This window comes from Cyprinus carpio, chromosome A14 (assembly GCF_018340385.1).
Source record: "Cyprinus carpio isolate SPL01 chromosome A14, ASM1834038v1, whole genome shotgun sequence".
Taxonomy (NCBI): Eukaryota; Metazoa; Chordata; class Actinopteri; order Cypriniformes; family Cyprinidae; genus Cyprinus; species Cyprinus carpio.
Window position 1 is genome coordinate 23343245 of NC_056585.1, and position 26258 is coordinate 23369502.

The following is a 26258-nucleotide window of genomic DNA, read 5'->3' on the forward strand; positions in this document are numbered from 1 at the left end:
TTGTGAGCGAGCTCAGGCAGCTGCATGTTTTTATGAATGGAGGCAGTGGGGATGTAATAGGCTGAAAGGATTATATATACTTAACCTAATTATTTTTCCCTGTGGCTGGGGGCTTTTCTCCTCTGCCAGTCCTGTCTCACAAGCTCTTGAGTCTCCATCTTAGGCCCTGCATGTCTCCACCTTAAGCTGTCTGAACTGTCCATTTCTGTGGGTTTTTCTTCAGTGAATGCTGTAGGTTTGGCTCTGGGGAACAGAGAACTGTGTCCATGTATTTTTACATTGTTTCCTTCCATTAAGGGAAGTGCACACATGGTTCAATATTTGTACATTTGGGTCGTACTTCTGCATGAGATTCTCTGCATTGATCAGCCTTGTCCTTTAAATGTAATTTAGACAGTTTGTTCCCTGTAATGGACAGGACAATGTGTCTATTCATAAGATTCAAACTTTTAAAGAAGTATGCAGCCATCTTATACTGACTCTTATACTGAAACTATTCTTGAAGGAAGGAACACAAAAAGTGTTTTTTTTTTAAAGATGTCAATCTCTAAAGTGACAAAAGAACAATACAATTGTCATTTATATTAATTTATATGACTTAAGTATTATAATTCAGTAAAGCCATTTGATATCTTTGTTTGAGCAGCAATTTTTTTTATTCTGGTGGATAATGAAATATTGAGGCCAGACCATCGAATCTTGAGAAGTGAATCAGTCTGATTAATGAACAAATCATTTTTGGCTGAACTATTCAAGTAAAAGATTCAAACATTTTAAGAAGCATGCTTCTTTTCGTTGAAACTCTTCTTAAAGGAACAGTCCACCCAAACGTGAGAACGCTGCAATCAGTTACTCACCCTCATGTCATTACAAATCTTTTCACAAATAGTGAATTTCATGAAGGTTAAGTGAGGCTGTCAAGCTCCAGTTTTACAAAGAAAGCTATATGGAAGTATCAAGTATTCCATATGACTTACACACTATAATAATTGAGTGACAGGGTGAAATTTAAGTTGTTATTTACTGTTATTTTTCCACTCCAGTGGACTATGAACTAGGTTAGATGGTGCTAACGGTGATACCGTTGTTAAGCCGCAACACCGGTTTCGTCACTTGCCCACCACTGCACTGACCCCCACAGTCATTTTGATATTTTTATAGGGATAAAAATCATTCAGTTCAGTAAAAGAACAGGCACTACAATTAAAAACTGAACAAGGCTGCTCAATGCAGCATGCCGAAGGAATGACAGTCGCATCACAGATCAGATTTCATTTATCCAGTGAGGAGAGTGAGGTGAGACAGACAAGACGATGCCGGATGATTTAGTTTCGAAACGAAAGGCAAAAGCGCCTTTTTGGCAATATTTTGGATTTTAAAAGCCTGTTGAATTTGCTGTTTATCTAAGGTGATTTGGGTGTTTTTTTAAACATTCGTACCTTATTTAATTGGTTCCACAGTGTTGAAAGTGAAATTAAAATGCACACGCCGCTTTTACAAGCTATTTAAAAGCAAAGGAAAAGAGGGAACGCCCTCGCCCCTCCGGTGATACCGGTATTATCTGTGTTGTCACGCATCGATTAACCGGTGGGAAAATTTCCTCACCGTCACAACCCTACTATGAACCAGATCACTGAGTTTTGAGAGTGGCTTTGTGAACTAGTCCAGCTTTGCGAACCAAATCAACCAAATTAGATGAAAAGATCTGACTCACAAGAATAATTTGCTTATGAATCAGACATTGCTACTTCTCTCATGAACACACCAAGGGCGCATTGCTTGAATATGAAGATTTCCAGTGAGTAATGACTAAAATTTTAGTCTGTTCCTCACTCAAAGGCATTGCATGACTACAAAAGACTTACAGAATATAGTGGACAAGTTGTCTGGAAATCTTTTACTTCATACTTCATAGTTTTTTATTTATTTTTTATTTTTTTAGAAGCTTAACAGCTTAATTATCTTGGGTGAGAGGATAATGCCATAATTTTAAGTGTGAACTGTCGCTTCAAAAAAAGTAAACAATGAACAAACAGCTATTTGAAATCAAACTAAAATGGCAAACCTTGTTAAAATCTCAAATACCCCAAAGCATGACTCTATTTCTGAGAATAAGTGTGGATTCAGTTTCATTTCTCCTTCTACTTTAGATCTATCTGCATGAGACATTTACATGAGACAGTTCACCCAAAAATAAAAAGTCTGTCACTATTTACTCACCCTCATGTCGTTCCAAACGTGTATGTCTTTTTATCTTCTGCAGAACACAAAAGATGATATCCTCAAAGAATATTGGCAATCAAGCAGTTTTGGTCACCATTGACTTCAATTGTTTGAGCAAAAGCTATTTCTCAAAATACCTTCTTTTATGTTCCGCAGAAGAAAGTCGTACAGGTTTGGAACGACATGAGGGTGACTAAATGATTACTGTCCCTAAGAAGCAATGCAAAGGTTAACTGTGAGCTGCTGAACTCTCTCCTAGCTGCGAGAAATGCTGCAGTACAAGCTGCAGCAAGCAGAATGCATGTGGGGAGCATGTGCCGTGCTGGTGGAGCTGCAGTGTGTGCTGGTCATGCTGGGCTCGCCTGAATGCGTCAGCTCTGTGGTATGAAGGTTATGTTGTGGCGCTCCAGTGCTGATGAGCGCTGCAGTGCGTTGGAACAGCAGACTCCTCTCATTCCTGCCCTGACCTCCTGCCAACTGACCCTCACACTCCCACTGGCGTCTTTGCGGACGAGCCAGATTCAATCATGCGTTGGTTCTGCATATGATTCCAGTGTAGTTACTTTACTTGCATTTCCGGGCTTATTTGGAAACTCAGTGCCACATGCTGTTGGAACAGCAGCCCGTATTGAAAATGATTGTTGTTTGAATGCAGTTGCCTTTCATCACGTTTCCAGTATTTCAAGATCAGCTTTAGTTATGATTATGTGCATGGAAGTGCCGCATTGTTCAATTTTCCCCATTCACACGTGAGTCATGTCTCAAAGAGTGTGAGCTTCCATTAAAATAAAACTTGGCCCCTTGGCCTTTGGTTTATTTACATGAGCAAAATGTTGAACTCCGCTGGGACCTGAAAAAAGACACGTCTGCAGAATATTGCTTCATTAAGCCTTGAGTTTTGTGTTGGCTATTAAATTATATTGGTCAACAGGTTTTTACTGTATTGTAGTCTGTTCGTTTACTTCAGTTCAATTAATGTTTCTCCTATTACAAATAAATGCTTGATTCTGTCAATTCAGTACACAAGATACAGTGGAAGACTTCTTGAAAATGGTTAAAACAGACCTCAAATGAACACTAAACAGTGTTTACTGTAGTAATCACTGTAATTGTTACACCTAGGGCAGCTGTTGTCATATTGATCTGTATAATCGATAATTCCAAGATTAGCTCATTCAGCAAGCGTGTCTTGAATAGACAACAAACTCTGGAGACTGGTTTTCTGGTTTTAAAAGGATAGTCCACCCAAAAACGAGGGTGAGTAAAAGATTTTCATGTCTTTCTAAACCTGTATGACTTTCTTTGTTCCGTGGAACACAACAGAAGATAATTTAACAAATGTCTGTTTTGCAGGAAGAATGTTATTTCTCACAGACAGACAGTAGGTGTGATTTTTGTTGACTTCTCAAACTGAGACGGCCTCGAACAGCACACTATTGTGTCTACAGACCACAGCCAAGGGCTGTTAAAAGATATTTGTTTCTCATTCAAGTCTTTGACTTTCTCCTTGATTCTTGTGCATGCACATGCGGCGCCTGAAGGACACTGCTACAAGTGCGATGTGTATACGACTCGGTGACCTTGTAGAAACAAAACACATTCGCCACCTCCACACTTCTGATATTTACAGCCTCTATTGTAGATCTGCTCCAGAAACACGCACACACGTATGCCGTGCTGTATATCCTCCGCCCAGCCACCTTCCTGCTGTAGAACATCAAAGTAAATGACTAAACACAAACAGCACTTACATGAGCCTGTATAACAATTGTACGTAGCCCCGCACATGGCATGCAGGAAAAAAATAGTAGGCTAAATCGTGTAAACAATTGACTATTTCGTTCCCTCGATTTATGAATTGTGCGCACGAGTTACTAATTCGTTTCCTCGATTTGCTAAATCGTGCACCCGATTTAGCAAATTAAGGGAACAAATTAGCAAATCGAGGGAACAAAATAGTAATCGTGTGCACGTCTAAGTACATCGAGGGAACAGATTAGTAAATTGTGCGCACAATTTATTTATTTTTTACTTGCATGTCATGTGCAGGGCTCTGTACAGTTGTACTACATATAGCTGGCATCATCAGTATCCAGCACAAGCTTATTTGTTTTCTTGTCCGTGCATTAGAGATATTCATTCTATCTGAAGTTCTATCTATCAGGATTTTGGTTGTTTTTTTTCTACCTTTTTTTTTTTTTTTTTTTTCTACCTTTTTTTTTTTTTTTCCCAGGTTTAGTGCAAGTTTTGCTGTATCTAATCTAGCCGATATATTTTTCATTAGTGTGTTAGCAGTTCTTATCATAACTGTGTTGCTTTTCCATTAACAAGTTAGTTTTTCCACTACGTGCATTAAAAACTCTGCATTGCTGTTTTTAATGTCACAATGTATTGCACGCTCAGTCTGAGCAAGCTGAGGCAATTCAGATTCAGATTCATTCTTGCATCATTCAGATGGTTTATGAAATCATAAATAAACTGATTTCAGTTTCTGATATCATTGTATTTCTGGATGCATGATATATCTTTATCTTATCAATCATAATTTTTTTTTCTTTGAGATTACATTTTTTACTGTCAATGCGCATTTCCCTTATTTTTAGATTTAAATTACATTTACCATAATCTAATGATCACTTAGAATTAAAATGATCTATTTTTCAAATCTAAAAATGATGGAAATGAGCATCAAGAATTAAATTCGGCCTAAAATGAAAATTCACTCTACCTGTTTTCTGTTTAAATGCATGCTACAGATCTCATTGTGAACAGTTCTTCCATGCATGTTTCATAAAAAAAATTTACCTTGTAATTTTTAATCAAGATGTCATAGATCGATCTTCCAGTGAACTGACGGGCTTTTCTCTGGTGATGTATGCTGGACTTCCCCAATCAATTAGTTTGCACCTTTCTTACAGTTGACTGCAAACTTGCATTCAGATCAGCCTCCATCCAAACAAAAACCAGTGGAAAGTCCACAACCTACACGTTTTTTTTTCTTTTACAATAATCCGTTTCACTCTTGTAAATGCACTTCACATTGCAGAAGAAAAAATCCCTGCTTCATTTTCATTGTGACCGTAAATATCCCAAACTGACATTGTTGGTGAAATTAAGATTGAATAAGTTAAAATCCCTGCTTCATTTTCATTGTGACCGTAAATATTCTATTTTTTAAAGCTTAATTTGTGTGAATTTATCTCAAATTTAATATTGTCACCCTAATAATTGAGATTTTTCACTCATTCATTTATAAACATTCATCTTTTCATGCTAGATATTAAATGATAAATTCTAAATAATAAATCAGTTATATATAGTTGACTTATATGTAGTTATATATTTAAAAAGATGTCGTCCCTTTAATTAGCTTGAATGTAGTTAGCTTGTTTTTAGTCACTTGTAGTGTAAGTAACTACCTTTTCAATAGAATTATATCTTGACTGTGCTTTTAAAGTTATAAGTAAACTTGGCAAGCTACTGTCAAAGTAGCTTTCCCAAAACTTTTGCTTTGCTTTTTCACTTTTCATTCAGGCATCCATCTAGATAAACAATACATCTTTCTTCTAGCGTTATCTGCTTTTATTCCTGTACAGTGACTACAGCTTGTAATAACTATAGGCTAGATGTACACCAGCTCAGGTTGTGTTTTCTCTGTCTACTTTGCATTAATAATTTACTTAATCACATTGGGAAATCAGTTTGAGACGTCTATTTATAGCCAGTCCCATTGTTTCGGGCCGTGTGTGATCGTTAGCTCTACAAGCCGCAAAGATAAAAATCCTCCAATTTGGGAAATAACGATGATTATCATTGCGAGGAGGGATTAGCAATCATCGGGCGGGCGATGCTTTTACTACACATTAGGGTAATGGCAGCATCTGCGGAGGGACTCAGACACTCAGCTGACGTCACAGCCACATGTTCTCTTCACGGATCACCTCTCCGTTCACCTGCCTACATATAAATGAGATAATTGGCCTTTCGCTTTTTGCGTGCAGGAAGCAGGTGTGGCTGAGTACCATGCTGCTCCGCTCTGAGACAGAGATGTGCTCACTTCAGTGCTGACGAACAGCTCAATGCTGGTTCACGTTCCCCGGGGGGGCGTCTTCATCGATCTTACTGTAGGGCTGATATTGAGGGAGGGTGCATTCGTCAGCCTGCTGTAAAACCGACTTTCTGCTTTTCACGGTGTTGTGTTGCTCTGCATTTAGTGCCTTTGTTCTTGTATTTGGAGATGGGTGTCATTAATTCAATTTCCATCTTCTCTTGCTCATTTTCTCTCCCGATCTCCCTCACAGCATTGCTTTCCTTCTGGACCGTCTGTCTGCGTGCTCCGATCACGCGCTCACCAGTCCCCCCCACCCCTTCCACCTGCCGCCGCCTCCGTCTGTGTCTGTCGCTGTGAGACACGGGGACAGATAATATCTGCCTTAACCTCTCCTCTAATCCCTTCACTGTCTGCTCGTTCACCTCAGCTTTATTTGTTTTCATTTTCCTGTCCTTTTATTCATTTATCCATCCCTCCCTCCCGCATCGGTTCAAGTGTGCTTGGTCATCACGCCATTGATTATTCTTCACTGTACTGTCTCTCTCTCTCTCTTTCTCTCAAGGGATGGCAGATCAGCTGTCAGACCCACCCAAGACACCCACTCACATTTCCTTGTGGCACCGCCCCCCGTCTCCACCCCGCGCACCTTCCCGTGTAGAATGAGTGCAATAACCATCCATTCACTTCTCCTTTCTTTTCCCTTCATCATCCCACCTGTAATCGCCCTCTACCCCGATAACGCTCCGGGAAGGCTAGAGAGCCACTCTCCTTCGGATTCAGCCAAGGAGCAGTGCAATGACAAAGAAGGTGGGGAGACTAATGATTGATATATTAGGCTCCTCCCGATTGGCTGATCCACATTGCCCGGTTGCATCTCAGCTGCTGATTGGCTGTTGCAGTGTTCCGTGCTCAGCAGCTGCAGCTATGAGGATTTGCCCTTCCTGTCGGCTGCTCTACTTCCTTTTTCAATCACAAAAGCCATGTTTAGATCCTGAACTCTGAGAGAGTGCGATCGGTGCGTAGTTTATGGCCTCGCTGTTTTGTCGCTTCCATCTGCCCCAGAGTCGTAAAGTGACGTTCCTGTCTCCCATGTGCACTCTCTCTGCCTCCTCCCTCTTTTCCCTCCCTCCCTGTATCTCTTAATCAAGACACAGCCTGCCCTTTCCTTTGCATTGCTGCCTGCCTCCCGTCTGCACTCCTCCTCCACCTCTCGTGCACTCTTTCACTCGCGCTTTTTGCCATGCGCTTTCAGCCTCTCTCTGTTTGTCGCTCACCTCTGTATTCCCCAGTTACAGGTTTGCAACATAAACAGCTGTGGCTTCAGGCATTTTCTTTGTTGATTTGTACTTTTATCACTTGTATTTTGCTAAATATTTCTTTTGCAAAGTGTTTTGGCTGTTCTGAACGGTACAAGCTGTGTTAATTGAGTTTGTTGCTTTTGTTTTTGTGTGTTTTCGCAAAGACAGGTCTCCTGCCGCAAAGGACTCTCTTAGAAGTGCGCGAGGACACAACACAGTGCGATGAAAGGGACGCAGGGAGAGCAGGAGGGATGAGAAAGCGATTCAAGTGAAAGAAGACTAACATCACCATAAAGTGCCTCATCTGGATGCTGCGGAAGCCCTTCTCTGTGTCCACACTCCCATCCTGGCTGGTCTGCGCTTCGGAGCGCTCTCTTCCCCGCTGACTTGAGCGTGTGTGTGTGTGCTTGGCCTTGGCTCGGGCTATATTTCACCGTGACAGTCAATCAACCCATTTGCCTGTTCCTCGATTCCAGCTCCGCCTGCTCGCCATTTCACCTTTTAATACAAGGACGCCTGTCGATTAGTTTCCCTTTTGGGTTCTCAAAGTGTCTCTCTCTTCACTTCTGTGGTCTCTCCATCCCTTGCGACTCAGACATGCGAGTATCTTTAGGGACTGCTGCGCCTATGGCAACAGGGCAGGGGGTTTCGGAAGCCTAAATTTAGAGAAAGTCCATTTTACACCAATGCAAGAGGGCTATTTTAAACCCAGAGCTCTGGAGGGTGAGTCTAGACAGTGGGGCGACCACTGCAGACAAATACAAAGTGCCGCTTTACTCTACTTTTAATGCCTTGTTTTCCTGGACGCCAGCCGAAGATGCACCGCAGCATGTCACATTGACCTACTCCACCTCATCACACTTGACTCATCGCCCTCCCTACCTGACTTTAAACAGATCTCATATTCTCGTCATACTTCCTCACTGGCTGATCAACAGACTATGCCCCCTTCCTGTTCATAAGATTTTTCATAAGGTTTTCATTTCTAGACTGGTAGTCTGAGGATCTCCTTGCCACTGTGCTCATTTTTTGCAGCCTTTGTGCTTCATCACGCCTGGCTGCCCCACCCCAGCCCTCCGCTCACCCGCCGCTCGCCGAGGGACTGCCATGGCCGTCAATGTGACCATGGGTCGCGACACCAAGTGGCTGACGCTGGAGGTGTGCAGAGAGTTCCAGCGAGGAACCTGCTCGCGTTCGGACACTGAATGCAAGTTCGCTCACCCCTCTCGCACCTGCCACGTGGAGAACGGCCGCGTCATCGCCTGTTTCGACTCTCTCAAGGTAACCCGGATGCACGTGCACACAGACACAAATGTTTGTTTTACTATTGCACTGATATATTAACCATGAGAGCATTATTTGATGTTTTGGTGGAGATTTCATCATTCAAACACGCTATTTGGACATTTTGTCAGATATCCCTAACACCTCCAGGCTCTTTTGCTGAGTACTGATCTCTCTCCTGTCCTGAAATCAGCCTGAGTGTATTTTTCTGTCAGATTCATACTAAAACACTGCAACCTTTGGTCATGGATTGGTCAATTTTAATAAAAAGTACTGTGGTGGCACCATGGGACAGTCAACAAATGTTCAAGATTTAGGTTAGGATTAGCAAATGTCAAAGTTTACAAATATGTCATTGAAAAAAGCATATTGATTGACTACCAATGCATTTTGAGAGTGTTTTACTTCCCAGAGTATTTGCTAGAGTACTGTGGTATATCCAAAAAATCAAGTTAATGCAATGGGGTTATCTACTAAACCATCTATAGTAATTTTCGGTACTTTGTATGTTTAAATAATGCTTTTCTTTGGAAGCATGATGAAGCCATTTTAGAGGAAACAGGAATAGTTCATTCAAAAAAACCTGTCATCATTATGTCACTCAACTTTTATGACTTTCTTCTGTGGAACTCAAAAGGAGGAATTTTGAAGAATTTACTGGAATTTACCTTTTTATACCATTATGTTATACAGAATGGGAACTGGAGCTTTGATGCTTCAAAAAGGTTGGTCAGTAAGTTTTTTTTTTTTTAAGAAATTATTACTTTTGTTTGACAGAGATGCATCTAAAGTGACTGTACAGACATTTTAGTTAAAAAAGTTTCTATTTCAGATAAATGCTGTTCTCTTGAAATTTCTAGTCATCAAAGACTCTTGAAATTTCTAGTCATCAAAGAATAATCACAAAAATATTAAGTATATTAATTGTTACATTTGACATTTTTAATATTAATTGTTATAAATGTTACTTGAATGATGTCTGAAGGATCATGTGACACTGAAGACTGGTGTAACGGCTGCTAAAAATTCAGCTTCGCATCACAGAAATAAATTACAATGTGACACTGAAGACTGGTGTAACGGCTGCTAAAAATTCAGCTTCGTAATTTTATACAACAGCTGCATAGCAACACGGTGAATATTTCAGTGCCTTGAATTTTATTTAGATTTTGAATTATATTTAGATTTTGAGTCTATTTAGATGGACTCACTTGTTTAGTTTCTAATTGAATCAGCCGTTTTGAACGAATCGTTCAATAAATCATTTATTGCTGCCACCTACTGGCGGTTTTATTGTCATCATTATTTATCCATGACGGGCCTAAACCAGACAATCTTATTAATAATAGTTAATTTTATAAGGCAAATTTTTCATTAAATAAAAACCTTTTTAAAAATTACACGAATTTTGTAATCATTATGTAAAATTAGCTACAGAGCCCCCCGCCCCACCGAAAAAGAACCTGACCACACCACCCCCCCTGAAATATTTTTACAATTCGACCACTGGTTATATGTTAAATAAATGTAAAACAGCTGGGTGAAAACCGTATGTGTATGTTTCAGTATATTGGATCCATGCAGTTGGTCTTAAAGGGACAGCACCCTTATTTACCTGCTGCTGTCTGTCATTATTAATGTTATTTATGTTTGATTGATAGCGTAAAGACTATGCAGTGTTTTGTTTATACACTTGTTTTTATGTTTTATTTTTTGTTATATTTTTTACTTAGTGTTATGTGTTGAATTATTTGATGGTTTATTTAATATTTTATTTCATATTTATTTTCTGTTCTGTTCTGTTGTGCTTGTAATTTGCTTCTTTTTCTTAATTTTAATAACAAATCTAAAATAAAAATAGCTATATAGATGTACATATCATTATCGTAAAATAAAATTTTTCATATTGTGAAACAAGTCCTTCTGCCGTCAGTCTGAATGTCAATGGTGGATGTAAAAACATAAAATTAATTTAGTTTCTTCCACAAAATCATTGTACGGCATAAGACAACTTGAAATATGGCACACAAGCCATATTAATTATTTTTATGATACATCAATGGTGTTTTTGAATACTTTTGAAACTTGCAGTCCTCAGTCCCCATTCATTGTAACTGAATGAAAAGTAACAAACAGAACATCAGATAACATCTCTTTTGTGAATATTCTCAGTTTTAAATAAAATTTAAATGAGATGGTCTTTTTAAATGATATTTTGAACATCAAGAAAACTGCCAGAATTTTCATTTTTGGATGAATTGTCATACATTTTTTCGGTTTATCAATTTATAAGCTCACACTTGTTATATCTTTTATTTTCTGATTTGTCCATGTTAATTTTAGGAAGCAGCAGCACTCTGGACTGTGGCTCAATCAGGACCCACATTAACTGTGGCACTCAGCATTGAGCTATGAACACAACAAATGTGTTTGTGTGTTTATATCTCTGCGTATGTGTTTATGTGCAGTGAAAGAGCCAGACAAGGCCCTCTCTGTCTGAGTGCAGCAGCTGTCTCCTCCTTTATTGAGCTAGAATGTATTATTTGGCCATTTTTTGGCTGTGTGCAGTGTGTGTGGGGGAGCTTGGGAGGAGGAGGAGTGAGAGAGAGAGAAAGCAAGCTACCATGAGGCCTAGCAACAGCGCCAACCGACTAGATACAGTAATCTCTCTGAACCGTGTTACAGTTGCTAGCACTGGGCGGCAGTGACCTGTGTAGATTACTTACTCATCCAATTGTTTGATTGTTTTTATCAGAACAGTAAACGCAGCCAGCCGTCACTATCTAAAAACTCAGGGTTAGATTGCTGTTATGACTGAGAGAGGGAGGGAGATAAAATGAAGCTAGAGAAAATAAATGAGAGATGTTTTTGTGTGTGTGTCTGAGGAGTTTTAATGGTGCCTGCTGAAGAGCTGAGGAGAGGTGCGCTTAAAGTCGGCATGAAACAGAAATTGTGATTGTCTTTTCTCCTCTGTTAGGATATATCTGAGTGAACAAGAAAAAATGTTGGGTGGGACTTGATTTTGGCTGTCAGAAATTGATTGGATTGTTGTTGCTTTCCTTTCATGAATAAAAAATGATAAGTAGCACTTTATTTTGTATTCCTGTTCCACATGTGCATACTATGTACTAATTATAGTAATTGCAATAACTGGATAATAACTAAGTATTAACTCTGAACCTACCCCTAAACCTAACCTTAACATTTAGTTACCTTATATTACAATATAAGTACATGTGAGTACACATACTGTAAAATAAAGTGCAACAAAATTATGTGCACAGATAAATAATTTATATTAAACTGCAATATTTCTTAAAAACACAAGAATTGTCCCTTTTTATTTCATGGTGACATTAAAGGATTAGTTCACTTCCAGAATAAAAATTTCATGATTATTTACTCACCTCCATGTCATCCAAGATGTTCATATCTTTCTTTCTTCAGTCGCATGGAAATGAAGGTTTTTGAGGAAAACATTCCAGGAATTTTCTCCATATAATGGACTTCGATGGTGGCCAATGGGCTGAAGGTCCAAATTGCAGTTTCAATTTCAAAGGGCTCTACACGATCCCAGCCGAGGAATAAGGGTCTTATCTAGAGAAACGATTGGCCATTTTCTTCAAAATTTCTTACATTTATATACTTTTTAACCACAAATGCTCGTCTTGTATTAACTCGACTTCACGCATTACGTAGTCATGTTGGAAATCAGGAATTTTTTTTATTTTGGAAGTAAACTAATCTTTTAAGTGGCATTTGCAGAAAAAAATCTTTTATTTGCTTATGTGTTAGCATTTATGTATATCTCGTAAGCTCTCGGGTGTTAAGTGCAGCCTCCTTCGGTCATGATCATTTATTGTTTGTGTTAAAAAAGTATCTTCAGCATATATCTCCAGACCCAATCTCATCCCCCAGGCCTCTCTCTCCTCTGTGTCCCTCCGCAGCTCCATATCTCTGCTAATTTATCGACATCCCCTAATGGCTACTACTGTGTCCTTCCTTCAACCAGTCCCTGCTTTTGCTTTTTTGCTGTTCATTGACCATTAATCTGGTTCGGTTTGCTTGAAAACATATCATAAATGCATAAATTAGGCAGTCAGCTAGTCTATGTAAATGTGATTCAGATATTGATGTAGCACTGGTGCTGGCACGGGCTTCTGTCTGAAAAACTAAATCAGCAGGTACTGTCACTGGCTACGTTTAATTCACATGAACATGAGTTGACAAGCTATTTTTAGGAAATAGGACAACTAAATGGACACTGTGAGACACTGTTCCAGGAAGTACATTTAATAGGGACATATCGTGGAAAACAGAATACTCTTTGCAGAATTTATGTATTCATTTGATCAAAAAATACAGTAAAAACAGTAATATTGTGAACTAGTATTGCCATTTAGAATAACTGTTTTTTATTGTAATACAATTTAAAATGTCATTTATTCCTGTGATAGCAAAGCTGTATTTTCAGCATCATGATCCTTCAAAAATCATTATAATTTGCTGCTCGGGAAACATCTATTATTATTTTATTAATGATGCAAACATTTGTGATGCTTAAAACTTTTGTGGAAACAGTGATACAGTTTTTTCAGATTCTTTGATGAATAGACAGTAGGGGTGTGCGATATTAACAAAACATGATATCTTAATATAATTTGGGATTTGGTCATTAATTGAATTGGCCTGTCATGAATAAATAAATACGACACTTAAACTGCCAGTAGGTGGCGGCAAGTTTCTGTATTCATGAGTGATTAATTGAATCATTCATTCAAATGATTTGCTCGAAATGGCTGATTCATTTGGAAATTAAGCAGGTGACTGTCTTTCTGAATGAATCATTGACTCAAATAATTTGTTCAAAAACAGATTCTTTCACGAACAAAACACCGCAGCATTGCTCTAAGACAAACAAATGTTCTGCTCCGAATTTGATGCTCTTTTTTTGTCAAAACATACAAAATAAACAGACAATATTATGTCAAATGTCAAACTCACGCACTATTAGCTTCTTGTTTGTTGAACTGTTGTATAAAATCAATATCACATTCACAGTCGCGTTCACACGCTGCTATTCAGGAAAACTGCACTCATGCTTGTGTGATATTAGTAAACTATATCTTATCTTTTAAATATAAACAAAAACCCATACATGGATATTTTTGCTTCCTTATCTTAAATTATTGGGGCATTCAAACTGCATTCGAATAGAGATAATCACGCAGTGAATGCTGTTTTGACGTGGTTTTGTTTGTTTTTTTGCAAAGTGAGCGACATACTCGATAATGTCAGCTCGCACATCGTTAAAACAACATTTACAACATTATCATAGACGATAAATATTGCACACCCCTAATAGAAAGTTACATTTATTTGAAAATGGAAATCGTTTGTAACATTATAATTGTCTATACAGTCACTTCTGATCAATTTAATGCACCCTTGCTGAATACGTCTGCTATAGTATATTTACCAAGACGTGCATTTTAGCATAATTTTCTGCTCCTATTCCAGCATACGGCCCTCACATTGAACAAGAGTGAATGGTTTGTCCGCGTTTTTTTTTTTTGTTGTTGTTGTTTTTTCTTCACTGTTGTTGTAATGTACTGGGAAGCCAGAATGCACATCCATCAACAGAAACATACATTAGTTGAACCCTGTTTGTTTTATGTGTTATTATTTATAACAAACTGTATTACATATGCATTGTCAGATTTAAGTTGAACCTGCGATCCTAGTGTGTGCCGAACCGTTTATGGAGAACCGTACGGTTAGATTTTTTACAGAGAACCGTTCCATCCCTAATGCACACTTACATGAGACAAGCTCCACTTGTGTTGATATAGTCTAATAAAAACTAGTATTTTTATACATGGAGTGGGTTGCTTTATGGGGGCCGCCATGTTGTAATCACATGACCAGTTAAATGCTACTCGCCTAGGCCTTAGTGGTTCCTCTCGCTATGCTTCACGTCTAGACAACCACCATAGAGTCCATCGCAACGTAAACAAAATAGTACTGAGTGCCCCTTTAAACAACTTTTTAAAAAATTGTAATGAAAAACAAAATGATGAAATTTTGGGCACTATAAATATTGGCTAAGATTTATAGTTGACTTCAAGAAGGACAAATAGAATTATGGGATATACAGTCTGTTTAAGAATTAGCTTTTTGTACAGGAAAATTCATCATGAAAAGATTCAGCGCTTAGATTTTAATTGAAGAATATTGTGGTTTAATCAGATACACAGTCTGCTTTCTTCATTCGTGCATTCTCTCGTTTTCTTCCTCCCTCTCTCTTTCTTCTTCTCTGGCCAATCAGTAGTGAGGAGACAGTATGAGGCAAAACTTACTCTCGGTTGCCGGGTGTGTTACCATGACTACGCAAAGGAGATCCCTGACCTAGTCCATCCTACATGACATGACTTCCAGCTTTTCATCTCTTGCATATCTCAGCTCATATTTCCCGCATCTTTCTGTGTTGGCGACCCGTGTTTTCTGCATCATTGTGTACTATTGAAATGAGCGGCGTGTTCTCACTGTCTTCCAGAATGTTAGAGCTTGGCTGTGAGGCTGTTTCTCATGTGTGCTTTGGCAGGATCACCTGTCTGCTCCTTTGAGACGGTTTGCTCATTAACCACACACTCCCACAACACATGCCGCTGATGCAATTGCTCTCAATGTCAGTGTGTGAAAGCATCGTACAAGTGTCAGGGCATACAATTAACAAATGTTGTTCATATCTGTGACATCTCTGTATGAGAGTGTCTTGCCTGTGATTGTTTTATTAAGAAGAATTGTAGCGATGTGTTGTTGTGTATCACATCAGCCTCAGACGGCACACCCAGCGACAGTCTCATTAACCACTACACCAGTCTGTTCATAGACTGGCTGATTCATATTGCCCACAAAAGTACTTTCTTGATTTGACAAGCTCCAAATCCAGTTTCTGAGTTATGTTTGTACTTTGCTCAGACACAAATAATGATCACAGCATTTATACACATTTTCCTCTTTTTCTTGTGTGTGTGTGTTTTCTGTTTAAATGTTCGCTGAGCAGTAAGTTTGTCGTAGGAATGTACATTTTCATGTCATTTCAAATCTGCTATCAAGTAAATAATTAATCACTTGCATTAAAACAGCCATTTTCATGTCATTTCAAATCTGCTATCAAGTAAATAATTAATCACTTGCATTAAAACAGCCATATGCATGTGGAAAAAATTTATAATTGCAATATTTTTATATTGTTTTAATACATTATGTAATTTAAACACATTTACATGTTTCTATTGATGGCTTAATTAAGTTACATAAATATGGTAAATATGGTAATTACACAATTTAAATTTAAGGGTCAGTAAGATTTAAGAATAAAAGTATACTTTTATTCAGCAAGGATTCATTATATTGATCTAAAGTGACAGCAAAGATTTCAAAATACATTTTTTGTTACAAAAGATTTATATTTCAAATAAACACCGTTCTCTTTCCATAAAAATATTAAGCAGCACAACTGTTTTCAACATTGGTGCTCAAGAACCATTTTTAATATTATCAAATCAGCATATTAGAATGACTTCTGAAGGATTATTTATTAAAATTATTTATGAAGGATATTGTAATAAATAACATTTTAAAATATATTAAAGTAGAAAACAGTTCTATAAATTTTTAACATTTTTCACAATATTACTGATTTTGTTTAGACATTACATTACATTACATTAGACTGATATGTTTAGACATTACATTAGACTTTGAATTGAAGTTAGAAAATATCAAACAGTGTGAATCCAGTGCATAACCTTGGTCACAGTGAGATTTGGCAGTTCTTGGCCAGAACAGGCTGCAGTGTGGACCACACTTTATGCCGTTTAGTCAAAGGTCTGGGTACGTGTGACTAGGTGTCATATGGAGCTGCATGTGTGGGAGTTGCACTGAATGATGCAGCAGTTAGATGGTGAACTATCTCCAAGTCCTCGACAACACACACTGATCACGCTGTCCCTGCACGCTGACACTCCAGACACCCACTTTCTTCTTCATTAAGTGCAACACATCACACTGGCCAGCAAAGAGACACCCCCACACTCGCTCACTTCACATTTTGTTAGGGCTTCATCACTGTTAAAAGCTGCCCCGAGGCTGTTGAAGACACAGGAAAGTGTTTAAATTGCTGTAGCTGGTGGACAGTTACAAATCTCATTCATATGGAGTGACACTTGGACATTCCATCTGAACTGTTAGCATTGCACAGATACCATTGGGATTTATTGTTTCTGCAAATTTCATTTGGAATGCGTTGGAATTCCATTCAGATTCCATCCTGTTGGAACCATGCATTCCTCGATAAGCAGCTCAGTTCGGTTGGTGAGCCCAACAACCCATTAAAGCTGTGATGACATAAGTGAAAAAGAGTCTTTTATCCAACCAATTATTCAACCCCCCCCCCCCCAAAAAAAAAAGTTAATAGATTTAACAGCAAATCAAGTCATTGTTGCCTTTGCATGCCTGCTGACGCAGACAGTCGTAACTCTCCAGGCATTCAGGCATAAGATTTCTACAAGAGAAATGTGAAGCATTTATATGTTTTAGCTCTTCCTCCCTCAAAGATCTGAATGCATTAAAGGAAGACATTCAATGCAGTTTTTGTGAGCACTGAAAAGTTGCATAAAGATTACAAATCTTCCTTTAGAATAAACTGTTAGAAGTTAGACCTGAATCTAAATCTTGCTTCAATACCTTGGTCACCATTCATTTTCACTCTGTGTAAGAGAGCCAGACATTCTGCTTTATCATGTTTTGTGCTTCACAGAAGAAAGAAAATCATAAAGAAAAACCAATAGTGAATTAATGACAGAAATTTTATTTTTTGCATGAACTGTCCCTTTAAGAAAGAATGTGATTGATTAATGTCAAAAACATGTGTATTTGTTATTTTCCATCAAAATGGATCTCGCTCCAACTCTCAAACACCTTTTTTTCAGCTGATGTCAACAGTGACTTTTACTTTTCTTAACCCCTTCCCTTAAACTATTTATTCATTTAAAAAACAATCTAGATGATTTAAGTTTTAGGGTTAACAGCTAGTCGATTAGTCAACCATTCTGACCAATGCCTACATATTACAGGCTAGGTTTAACATGCAATTCTCAATTTTGTACCGTATGTAACAGGGGTTCCTGCTCCATCCCTCTATCCGTCCAAGAGCTCCTTGACCGGAAAAAGGCATAAAATTGTCTAAAAAAAGAAATGTGTATTAAGGCAAAAGAGACAGTTTATCAACAGGCCATCAGCAGATGTATTTAACTTTTGGACTGATGGAATGACATCTTTCCCTTCTGGGTTATTACAGTACCTTATGCATTACAGAACAAATGGCGTCACTCCATGGGTTCATTGAGTTTGTCTCGCAGCTAATCGACCCTGCTCGTGAACGTTCGCTCGTGTCTGTATTTAACCGTGTCTGCTGCTCACCGTTCAACATGTTGCTCGGACAGCTGGGTGATAAACAATGCTATATGTCCGACCCATATGTAGTATGAGCATGTACAACAGCCACAAGGGCTCTATAATCTGTCAGCCGCACAGACGGGCAGATTGTTGATGCGAACAGACAGACAGAAAGAGAAGGCTGTCACTGTCAATTCAGTTAGAGGTAGTGAAAATTTTTCCACCCGTGTCCCAGTGCTGTCGTTTTACCATTTCCTCTGATCGTTTGAAGTGCAGATCTTCCAGCACTCCTGAGATTATGCTGTTTCCTTTTCATTTGTTGGGGTTTTGAAAGTTGGAATCATTACGCTTGAATGTCAAGGGATTCTTGTTTAATTTATCCTCTCAATCACGGAGCCCTTATCTTCCTGACACGCAGTCTTGGATCTTTTAGTAGCTGAGATTCAGTGTAATTCATCTCTCTGTCCCTGTCTCTCTGTGTCTCCCTCTTCAACCCCTCTGGGACGCTGTACACGTGATAACTGTAAGTACCTGCATCCTCCGCCTCATCTCAAGACCCAGCTGGAGATAAACGGCAGGAACAACCTGATCCAGCAGAAGACCGCAGCCGCCATGCTGGCCCAGCAGATGCAGTTCATGCTGCCTGGAGCTCAGCTGCAGCCCATAGTGAGATCTGAATTTAATAACCAATAACGTCACGATCGTTTCTCTTAGCTTGAAAGCATTGTTTTATTATCCCTTGTTGTCTTTGTGTCTCTCATCCAGACATCATTCCCAGTAACGCCTTCCTTGGCCAACAGTCCGAGCATGGCTTTCAGCCCATACCTGAGCCACATGAGCCCGGGCATCAGTCTCATGCCCGAACTTCTGCCCAGCGCCCCCGTGCTGGTCCCGGGGAGCCCCACCGGCATCGCCATGGGCAACGGAAATTCAACACAGAAACATGTTCGCACAGACAAGCTTGAGGTGTTAAACACAGTGAACAACTTGCTTTTTCTCTTGTAATATCTCTATAACGGTTGCTATACATTTATTCGGCATGTAACTCATTCTAAAGCATTTGTGCTACAGACTTTGACATGAAAACATGTCAAAATGTGTGCTGTCACTTTTCTAAAGGTTAGGAGACACATGACAGATGAAATTATTATGTGTTCTAAAATCAGCTCATTATATCAAATGTGTTTGATAACCTCAGACTGGATAGAAACATCGTCTGAAGCTAAAAGAAATCTGTGTCTGTCATACACAGAGCCCGAAATCTGCAGTATGGCTCTGACTTTTGCCATCTATCGCTGCCTCTTCCAGACTGCCAATCACGGCAAAAATCTGTGTGAAAGTCATGAAGTGTATTCCAGCTTTTAGTCATTAGACTTCAGACCATATTTAGCCCATGTCTGGTGATAAAACAAGCGTAAACGGTGAACCAATCCTATAACACAATAGCCGTAAATGAGTAATCCTATACTAAATTATACCTAAATATATACCTAAATTAAATATTACTTTAATATAAGCTATTGATGAGTTAAGACATGTACTAATCAGGAACTATTTTTAAGTACGACATGTGTCATATGAATTCATGTGCCCAAAGTGTTAATTAATACATTAACAAATATGTGGTCATTATTCACACATGAATTCCTATGACTCATGTCGTAGTTACAATTAATTATTGATATTTAATTAAGGTATTAGTACATGATTATTCATGTACTGTTATTGTAAAGTAGTCAAAAATACAGGATAGAATATGATACAGACTTGGGGCTGGGCGTATTTTGACCTGGGCCAATGAGTAAACACATAACATCTAGCCAAAACACCATAGCAACTACAAAGTAACATGCTTAAAAGAATCTTTAACCCTAATAGAAACATCCTGGCAACTAGTGACAATATAGAATTAGGCGAAGGTCACACATCTTTTATCAAATGTAAAAATTTAGTTTATAATGCTATTGTGTCATGATAAGAATTGAAAGCGTGCTTTTTTTTTTGGTTGGTATATGTTTTTTTTCTTGCTGGTGTGTGTGTCGAGAATTCCAGCGGGGAAACTGCACACGCGGGGAGAACGACTGCCGCTATGCCCACCCGATGGAAGCCGCCATGGTGGATGGCAGCGAGAACTCCGTCATTGTTTGCATGGATTACATCAAGGGCCGATGCACCCGTGACAAATGCAAGTACTTTCACCCCCCGGCTCACTTACAGGCCCGGATAAAGGCGGCGCAGCACCAAGCCAGCCAGAATGCTGCTGCCATGGTGAGTTACAGAGACGATCCCATTACAGTGACATCACAAGCACTAATTCCCATAATTATGACAATCACACATCACAGTACAGAAGATAATGCTCTATGGAAAAATTAATTGTGTAAAGACAATATGGCAACACCATGGACCTGTTGTCATTGTGATAATTAAGCTACATAATTTGTGAAAAATGTTTTATTTTATTCATCCATATAAAACAAAAATCATATATAAAAGTCATTACTAATAATTGAATTTGTTACACATTTAAATAACTTCTGACCATTTATTAAAAGCAGCTAGTTGTGGCATAAATCAAACTGAATCAAAACATGTAAACTCAAGCCACTTTGTTTTAAAATAAGGCATGAATGTTAAAATGAATAAAGAGTGAGTGAATAATTTATTCTTCATTAATAACATTAATGATTACCATTCGTTATTCAATGATGATATTGCATCACACCATTCAAAGGTTTGGGATTCGGTAAGGGTTTTTTGTGTTTTTGAGAGTCTCTGCCGCTCACCAAGACTGCATTTATAGAAGAACAGTAATATTATGGAAATGTTATTACAACTGACAATAATGTGAGTATATTTTGAAAAGTAGTTTATTTCTGTGATGGTAATGCATTTTCAGCATCATTACTCCAGTCTTCAGTGTCACATGATCCCAGTCTAATATTCTGATTCACTCAAGAAACATTTTTTATCATCAATGCTGAAAACATTGTTGTGCTGCTTGATATTTTAGTGAAAACAGTATATACTGTACATTTTTTCTGAATTCTTAAAGTTCAAAAGCATATTTGTTAACATTATAAATGTCTTTACTGTCATTTATGATCAATTTAAGGCATGAATGCTAAATAAAAGTATGGAGAAAAAGAAACGTACTGCCCTGCTAAATTTTGAACGGTAGTGTATGCATCATTGGATTTCTTTGGATTGTATTAGTTTGATTTTAATTTATTTCATTTTAACTTCGCACTGTTGCATCAGCTTATGCAGCTTATGATCATAAACACTAAATTAAACTACTTGTGATGTTACTGCACCATTCTGGTGGAAAATTAGGTGTGGGTAAAAAACAGTTGTAATATGTGGCTAGTAATTTAACACATCTCATGTCATACTGGGCCATTTTAGCATCTGGTTTTATCCAAGGCAGCTTTCACTACACATATTTCAGGAACAGTCCCGCTGGAGTAATCTAGAGTTAAGTGACCAGCAGCCTTAGTTTTGCCAGTATGCCCTTTTCAGTAAGCTCTACTAGTGTCAGATGAAGGTGTGTGTATTTATAACTCACTTTCCACACACCTTCAATGTGAGGTTCAGGAGTGTATTAAATAATTCAGATCCCCCGCAGGAGGTTGTGTGTGTGTGTGTGTCTGCAGGCGAGCTCTTTGTCTTCTGTGTGATGCATGAAGACCTAGGCTCAGTGATCGGTTGCAAATGGTGTCTGCAGTGCAGGTGCAGGAGAGAAAAACGATAAGAGTCTCCCAAATCTTATCATGTAGCATTTTTACAAAGGTTTATTTGCAGTGCACAGATGTGGGGACCTTATCCAAAAACCTCCTCTGTTTCCTGCAGTCACCTGGTCTGCCTGAGGCTTTATCATACGATGGCTTTATTTGACTCCCTCTCGGTTCATGCTGTCATTCTTTTTGAACACTGCTTTATTGTCTTTACATCCTCACAGCTCTCTTTGTTGTCCTACAAGCTTATTACCAAGCTTTCTCTCTAACCTCAGCTGCATCTGTTCCTTCACGGCTCATTCTCTTGTCTCGTGTTTATGTCTACTGTCGTTGATTGGTTTGTCATCATCATGTGGTTACTGCTTGCTTACAAAGCCCTCAGCGCGTCCTCTGAAGTGCAACCAGCTTTCAATCTGGTACATTTATCTTATACCCATTTTTGTGTCTTTTTTAATATCATTTGCTGATTTGTTCATTTCTAATAGCTCATTTGCATATAGTTTATGTTTTGGGTAAAAGTGTTAATGCTGCAACATACCAGCCACAATTTCTGTGTAAACCAATCACCATCTTAGAAGTGATTTGGCACTTGAATAAATTTGTAGTCTGGGTTCTAGAAGTATTATCTTCACAGGAACTTCAGAAACTTTGAACCAAACCAACTAGCTCAGAGAGGAATCACTGACATTTGATTACATTTTGAAAATCTGAAAAAAGACACGCAAGAATATATTTAAAATCTTCAATAAAGATGCAAAATAAGTGTAGATGAGTACCATATTGGCTATCATTCAATAATAGTTCATGTATTAGTTAATATTGGATATTTAATTGTTCATGCTCATTTCTTCTATTTTCACGTTTATATGACCTTTGCTTTCATCTAACACTTTCTTAAAATTAACACTGTTAAATATAATCTTTCGCAAATTTCAAAATAAAAATCCATTTTGATTCTGTACATTATATTGTGATGCAAAATCAAATTGTAGCATTTAAAATGATTGATTTTAATATTTTGTTTTTAATTTATGTCGAATTTTTTTTTTTTATATCAGCATTTTAGAGGTTAAATATGCCATTACATGAAAATAGTTTTCAGCTCATAAGTATTGGCCAGAAATGTCACATCCAGTCTTGTTTTTAATAAAGGAATTAATTAATACTCATCTCATTATTTACTTGGAAAGGATGTTTTCTTTTAAGGAGATTAAAAAATGAAAAATCTGTCATCATTTACTCAGCCTCATGTCATTCCAAACCTTTTTTTCTTCTGTGGAATAGAATGTTGGTGAGCATTGACTTCCACTGTATGGACAAAAAACACTAGAGACATTTCTCAAAAAATGCTCCACAGAAGAAAGAAAGCCATTTAGGTTTGGAATGACATGAGGGTGAGAGATTGATTAACTTTTTTTAATGCATTTTCTAATTAGAAAACACATTTTCCGCTATTGCACTACAACATCTATTAATAACTAACAAGGTAAGGTTAGGTAGGCTACGTAACAATAATAAGGATATACAAAAAAAATAAAAAAAGTCATGTTATGGAGTTTGTAGTTCTCATTGCCATGGAAACAACAACTTCTGATTAGTGAATCTCACTACGGAATTGTGGGTAGTGCCATACCTCTTCTGTAATTAATTTGGCAGCTATGCAGTTGTTTTCTGGCTTATGCAATCTCCAGAAATGTACATCAACGTCTTAATAACCTTAGAGCTCATAGGTGGTTTTTCTTGAATGGTTTATGCATTATTGTTTAATATCAGATCTGGATAGAGATTTTTACTTCAGGAAGCGACTGTTGAGCTCTATACAGTACAGCACATTATTATTGGGTTTTGGGACTGAGTTCACTCATGTAAATCACGAGGTCAGACTGCTCCCCCATCATCCCTCGGTTAGTGAATCACAGATATCCTCTTTCCTGCTGACCTTGCTCTTATCTTGTTGCATATCAGTCTTCAGACAGAATTACACAGTGGAAAACAGCCATACATCCTCCTCTTTATGCCTTCATCTAGACTGAGCATTCTGTGTTTAATTATCAGAGGCAGATAAGGACGCCTCACCTCAATTTCTCTTTCTGATATCGCTCTTCCTCATGCAAGGCTGCATGTGTCTGACGCCCCTTTTAGAAAAAAGGAGAAGCAGACCCAAATATTTGCCAGAGAAGAAGCACAGCATAAAGTACCATTAAATGGTATATACTGTATATATTCACTTTGTGTTCATATTTATTTTTTTAGCACACCAGGGTGACTATAAACAAGAAATTGTCCAGCCATGACTTCCTGTTTCAAAGAAGTATAAATAGGAAGAACACAAAGGCCAAATTCCCTTAAACATCCACCACAAATGAGTAAAACCAAAGAAAAATTGTTCTGATGTGCAAAAGATTTTTGGCTGCAAAAGATTTTTGGCTGTGAGAAAATAGCTAAAGCATTGAAAATTTCCATTACCACCATTATGGCCAGAAGTTTCAATCAACAGGAAGTGTTACATATCCTCCTGGAAAAAGATGTGTGTCTATATCGTCCTAATGCATGGTGAGGAGGAGAGAGGATCACAGCTGGAGAATTGTAGACATTAGTTGTGTCTTTAGATCAGAAAACCTCAAAAAAATTTAAACTGCGACTACATCACCACAAGTGGTTTGGGAGTATTTCAAGAAAAAATCCTCTGCTCTCATCAAAAACAAACTCCAGCATATTCAGCAGTCAAACACGACTGGAACTTTAAATAGGTGTGAACTGAAGAGGAGGGTGTACTAACATGAACCTTGAAGGATATGGAGAGCTTTTGCATAGAAGAATGGTCTCTGATCTCTTGCCAGGTGTTCTCCAAATTCCTCAGGCATTATAGGAGAAAACTCTTATCTTGCTCTTATTTCAGCAAATGGATGTTGCAAAAAAAAAAAAAAAAAAAATTAAATAAAATGGAGCCAATAATTGTGGCCAAAATGTATTGGAGAAAAACGTTTACTTTATAATGAAATTCCCCCTACTTTAAATTGTTTTGCATTAATTAAAGGTTAGATTTTTATGAATATTATGAATGAAAGATCAAAAGAATAAGCAAGGCAGATTTATTTTCTCAACCTTCTTTGAAAATATTTGTCAAGGGGGCCAATAATTCTGACCATATCTTTATATGTGACCCTAGACCACAAAACCAGTCTTAAATGTCAATTTTTCAAAATTGAGATTTACACATCACCTGAAAGCTGATTTCCATTGATGTATGGTTTGTTAGGATAGGACAATATTTGGTCGTGATACAACTATTTGAATATCTGGAATATGAGGGTGCAAAAAAAAATCTAAATATGGAGAAAATCACCTTTAAAGTTGTCCAAATGAAGTCCTTAGCAATTCATATCACTAATCAAAAATAACGTTTCAATATATTTATGGTAGGAAATTTACAAAATATCTTCATGGAACATGATCTTTACTTAATATCCTAATGATTTTTGTCATTAAAAAATTATCTATAATTTTGACCCATACAATGTTTTTTTGGCTATTGCTACAAATATACCCCAGCGACTTTAGACTGGTTTTGTGGTCCAGGGTCACATATATGATTATATATTGACAGCAGTGTTGGGGAAAGTTACTTTTTAAAAGTAATGCATTTCATTACTTTTGAGTTACTTTTTGTCACCTGGGCTGGGATTGTATACTTGTTTTTTAATAACAAAAAAACCCAAAAGTTATATTTTTGGCAACTGTAAATGCCCTTTTACACCAAAAGTGAAATTAGTGCTCCTGCACCTCACTCACAATTTCACTGCATTAGACGTGTCAGTAAATAAATTGTAAAACAAATTAACTTATTTGAAAAAGTAATTTAGCTATTTCATTGTAAATTTAAAAGTAATGCATTACTTTACTAGTTACTTGAAAAAAGTAACACTGATTGGTAGTATGTACATTTGGGTTCTGTTTAAAAGTTTGAACTTCACACACATACACACACTCACTTACTCACACACATATAGTTTTTTCTGATGCATCCTAAAAGAAGAAGTCAAATACATCTCCATCAATGTTTTGATAATGTTTTATTATTTTATTTATAAAACATGATTTGCAACATTTACAATGACAAATACACAGTCATGTAAGATTTATTTTCATGAATGGACATGAACATACACAGTACAAAATTTCCTGTAGCTCAGTATTTTGGAT

General features: G+C 37.7%; 1 protein-coding gene across 1 annotated transcript in view; it reads left to right on the forward strand.

The window, feature by feature from the left end:
* LOC109102141 (muscleblind-like protein 3) overlaps positions 1-26258 on the forward strand; it is a 40503-nt gene that overhangs the window by 3632 nt on the left and 10613 nt on the right. Inside the window, exons 2-5 of the mRNA XM_042770302.1 lie at positions 7741-8853; positions 18820-18984; positions 19084-19284; positions 20353-20586. Coding sequence (XP_042626236.1) covers positions 8680-8853; positions 18820-18984; positions 19084-19284; positions 20353-20586 — 774 coding nt within the window. The 5' untranslated portion in view covers positions 7741-8679. The remainder of the gene's footprint in view (positions 1-7740; positions 8854-18819; positions 18985-19083; positions 19285-20352; positions 20587-26258) is intronic.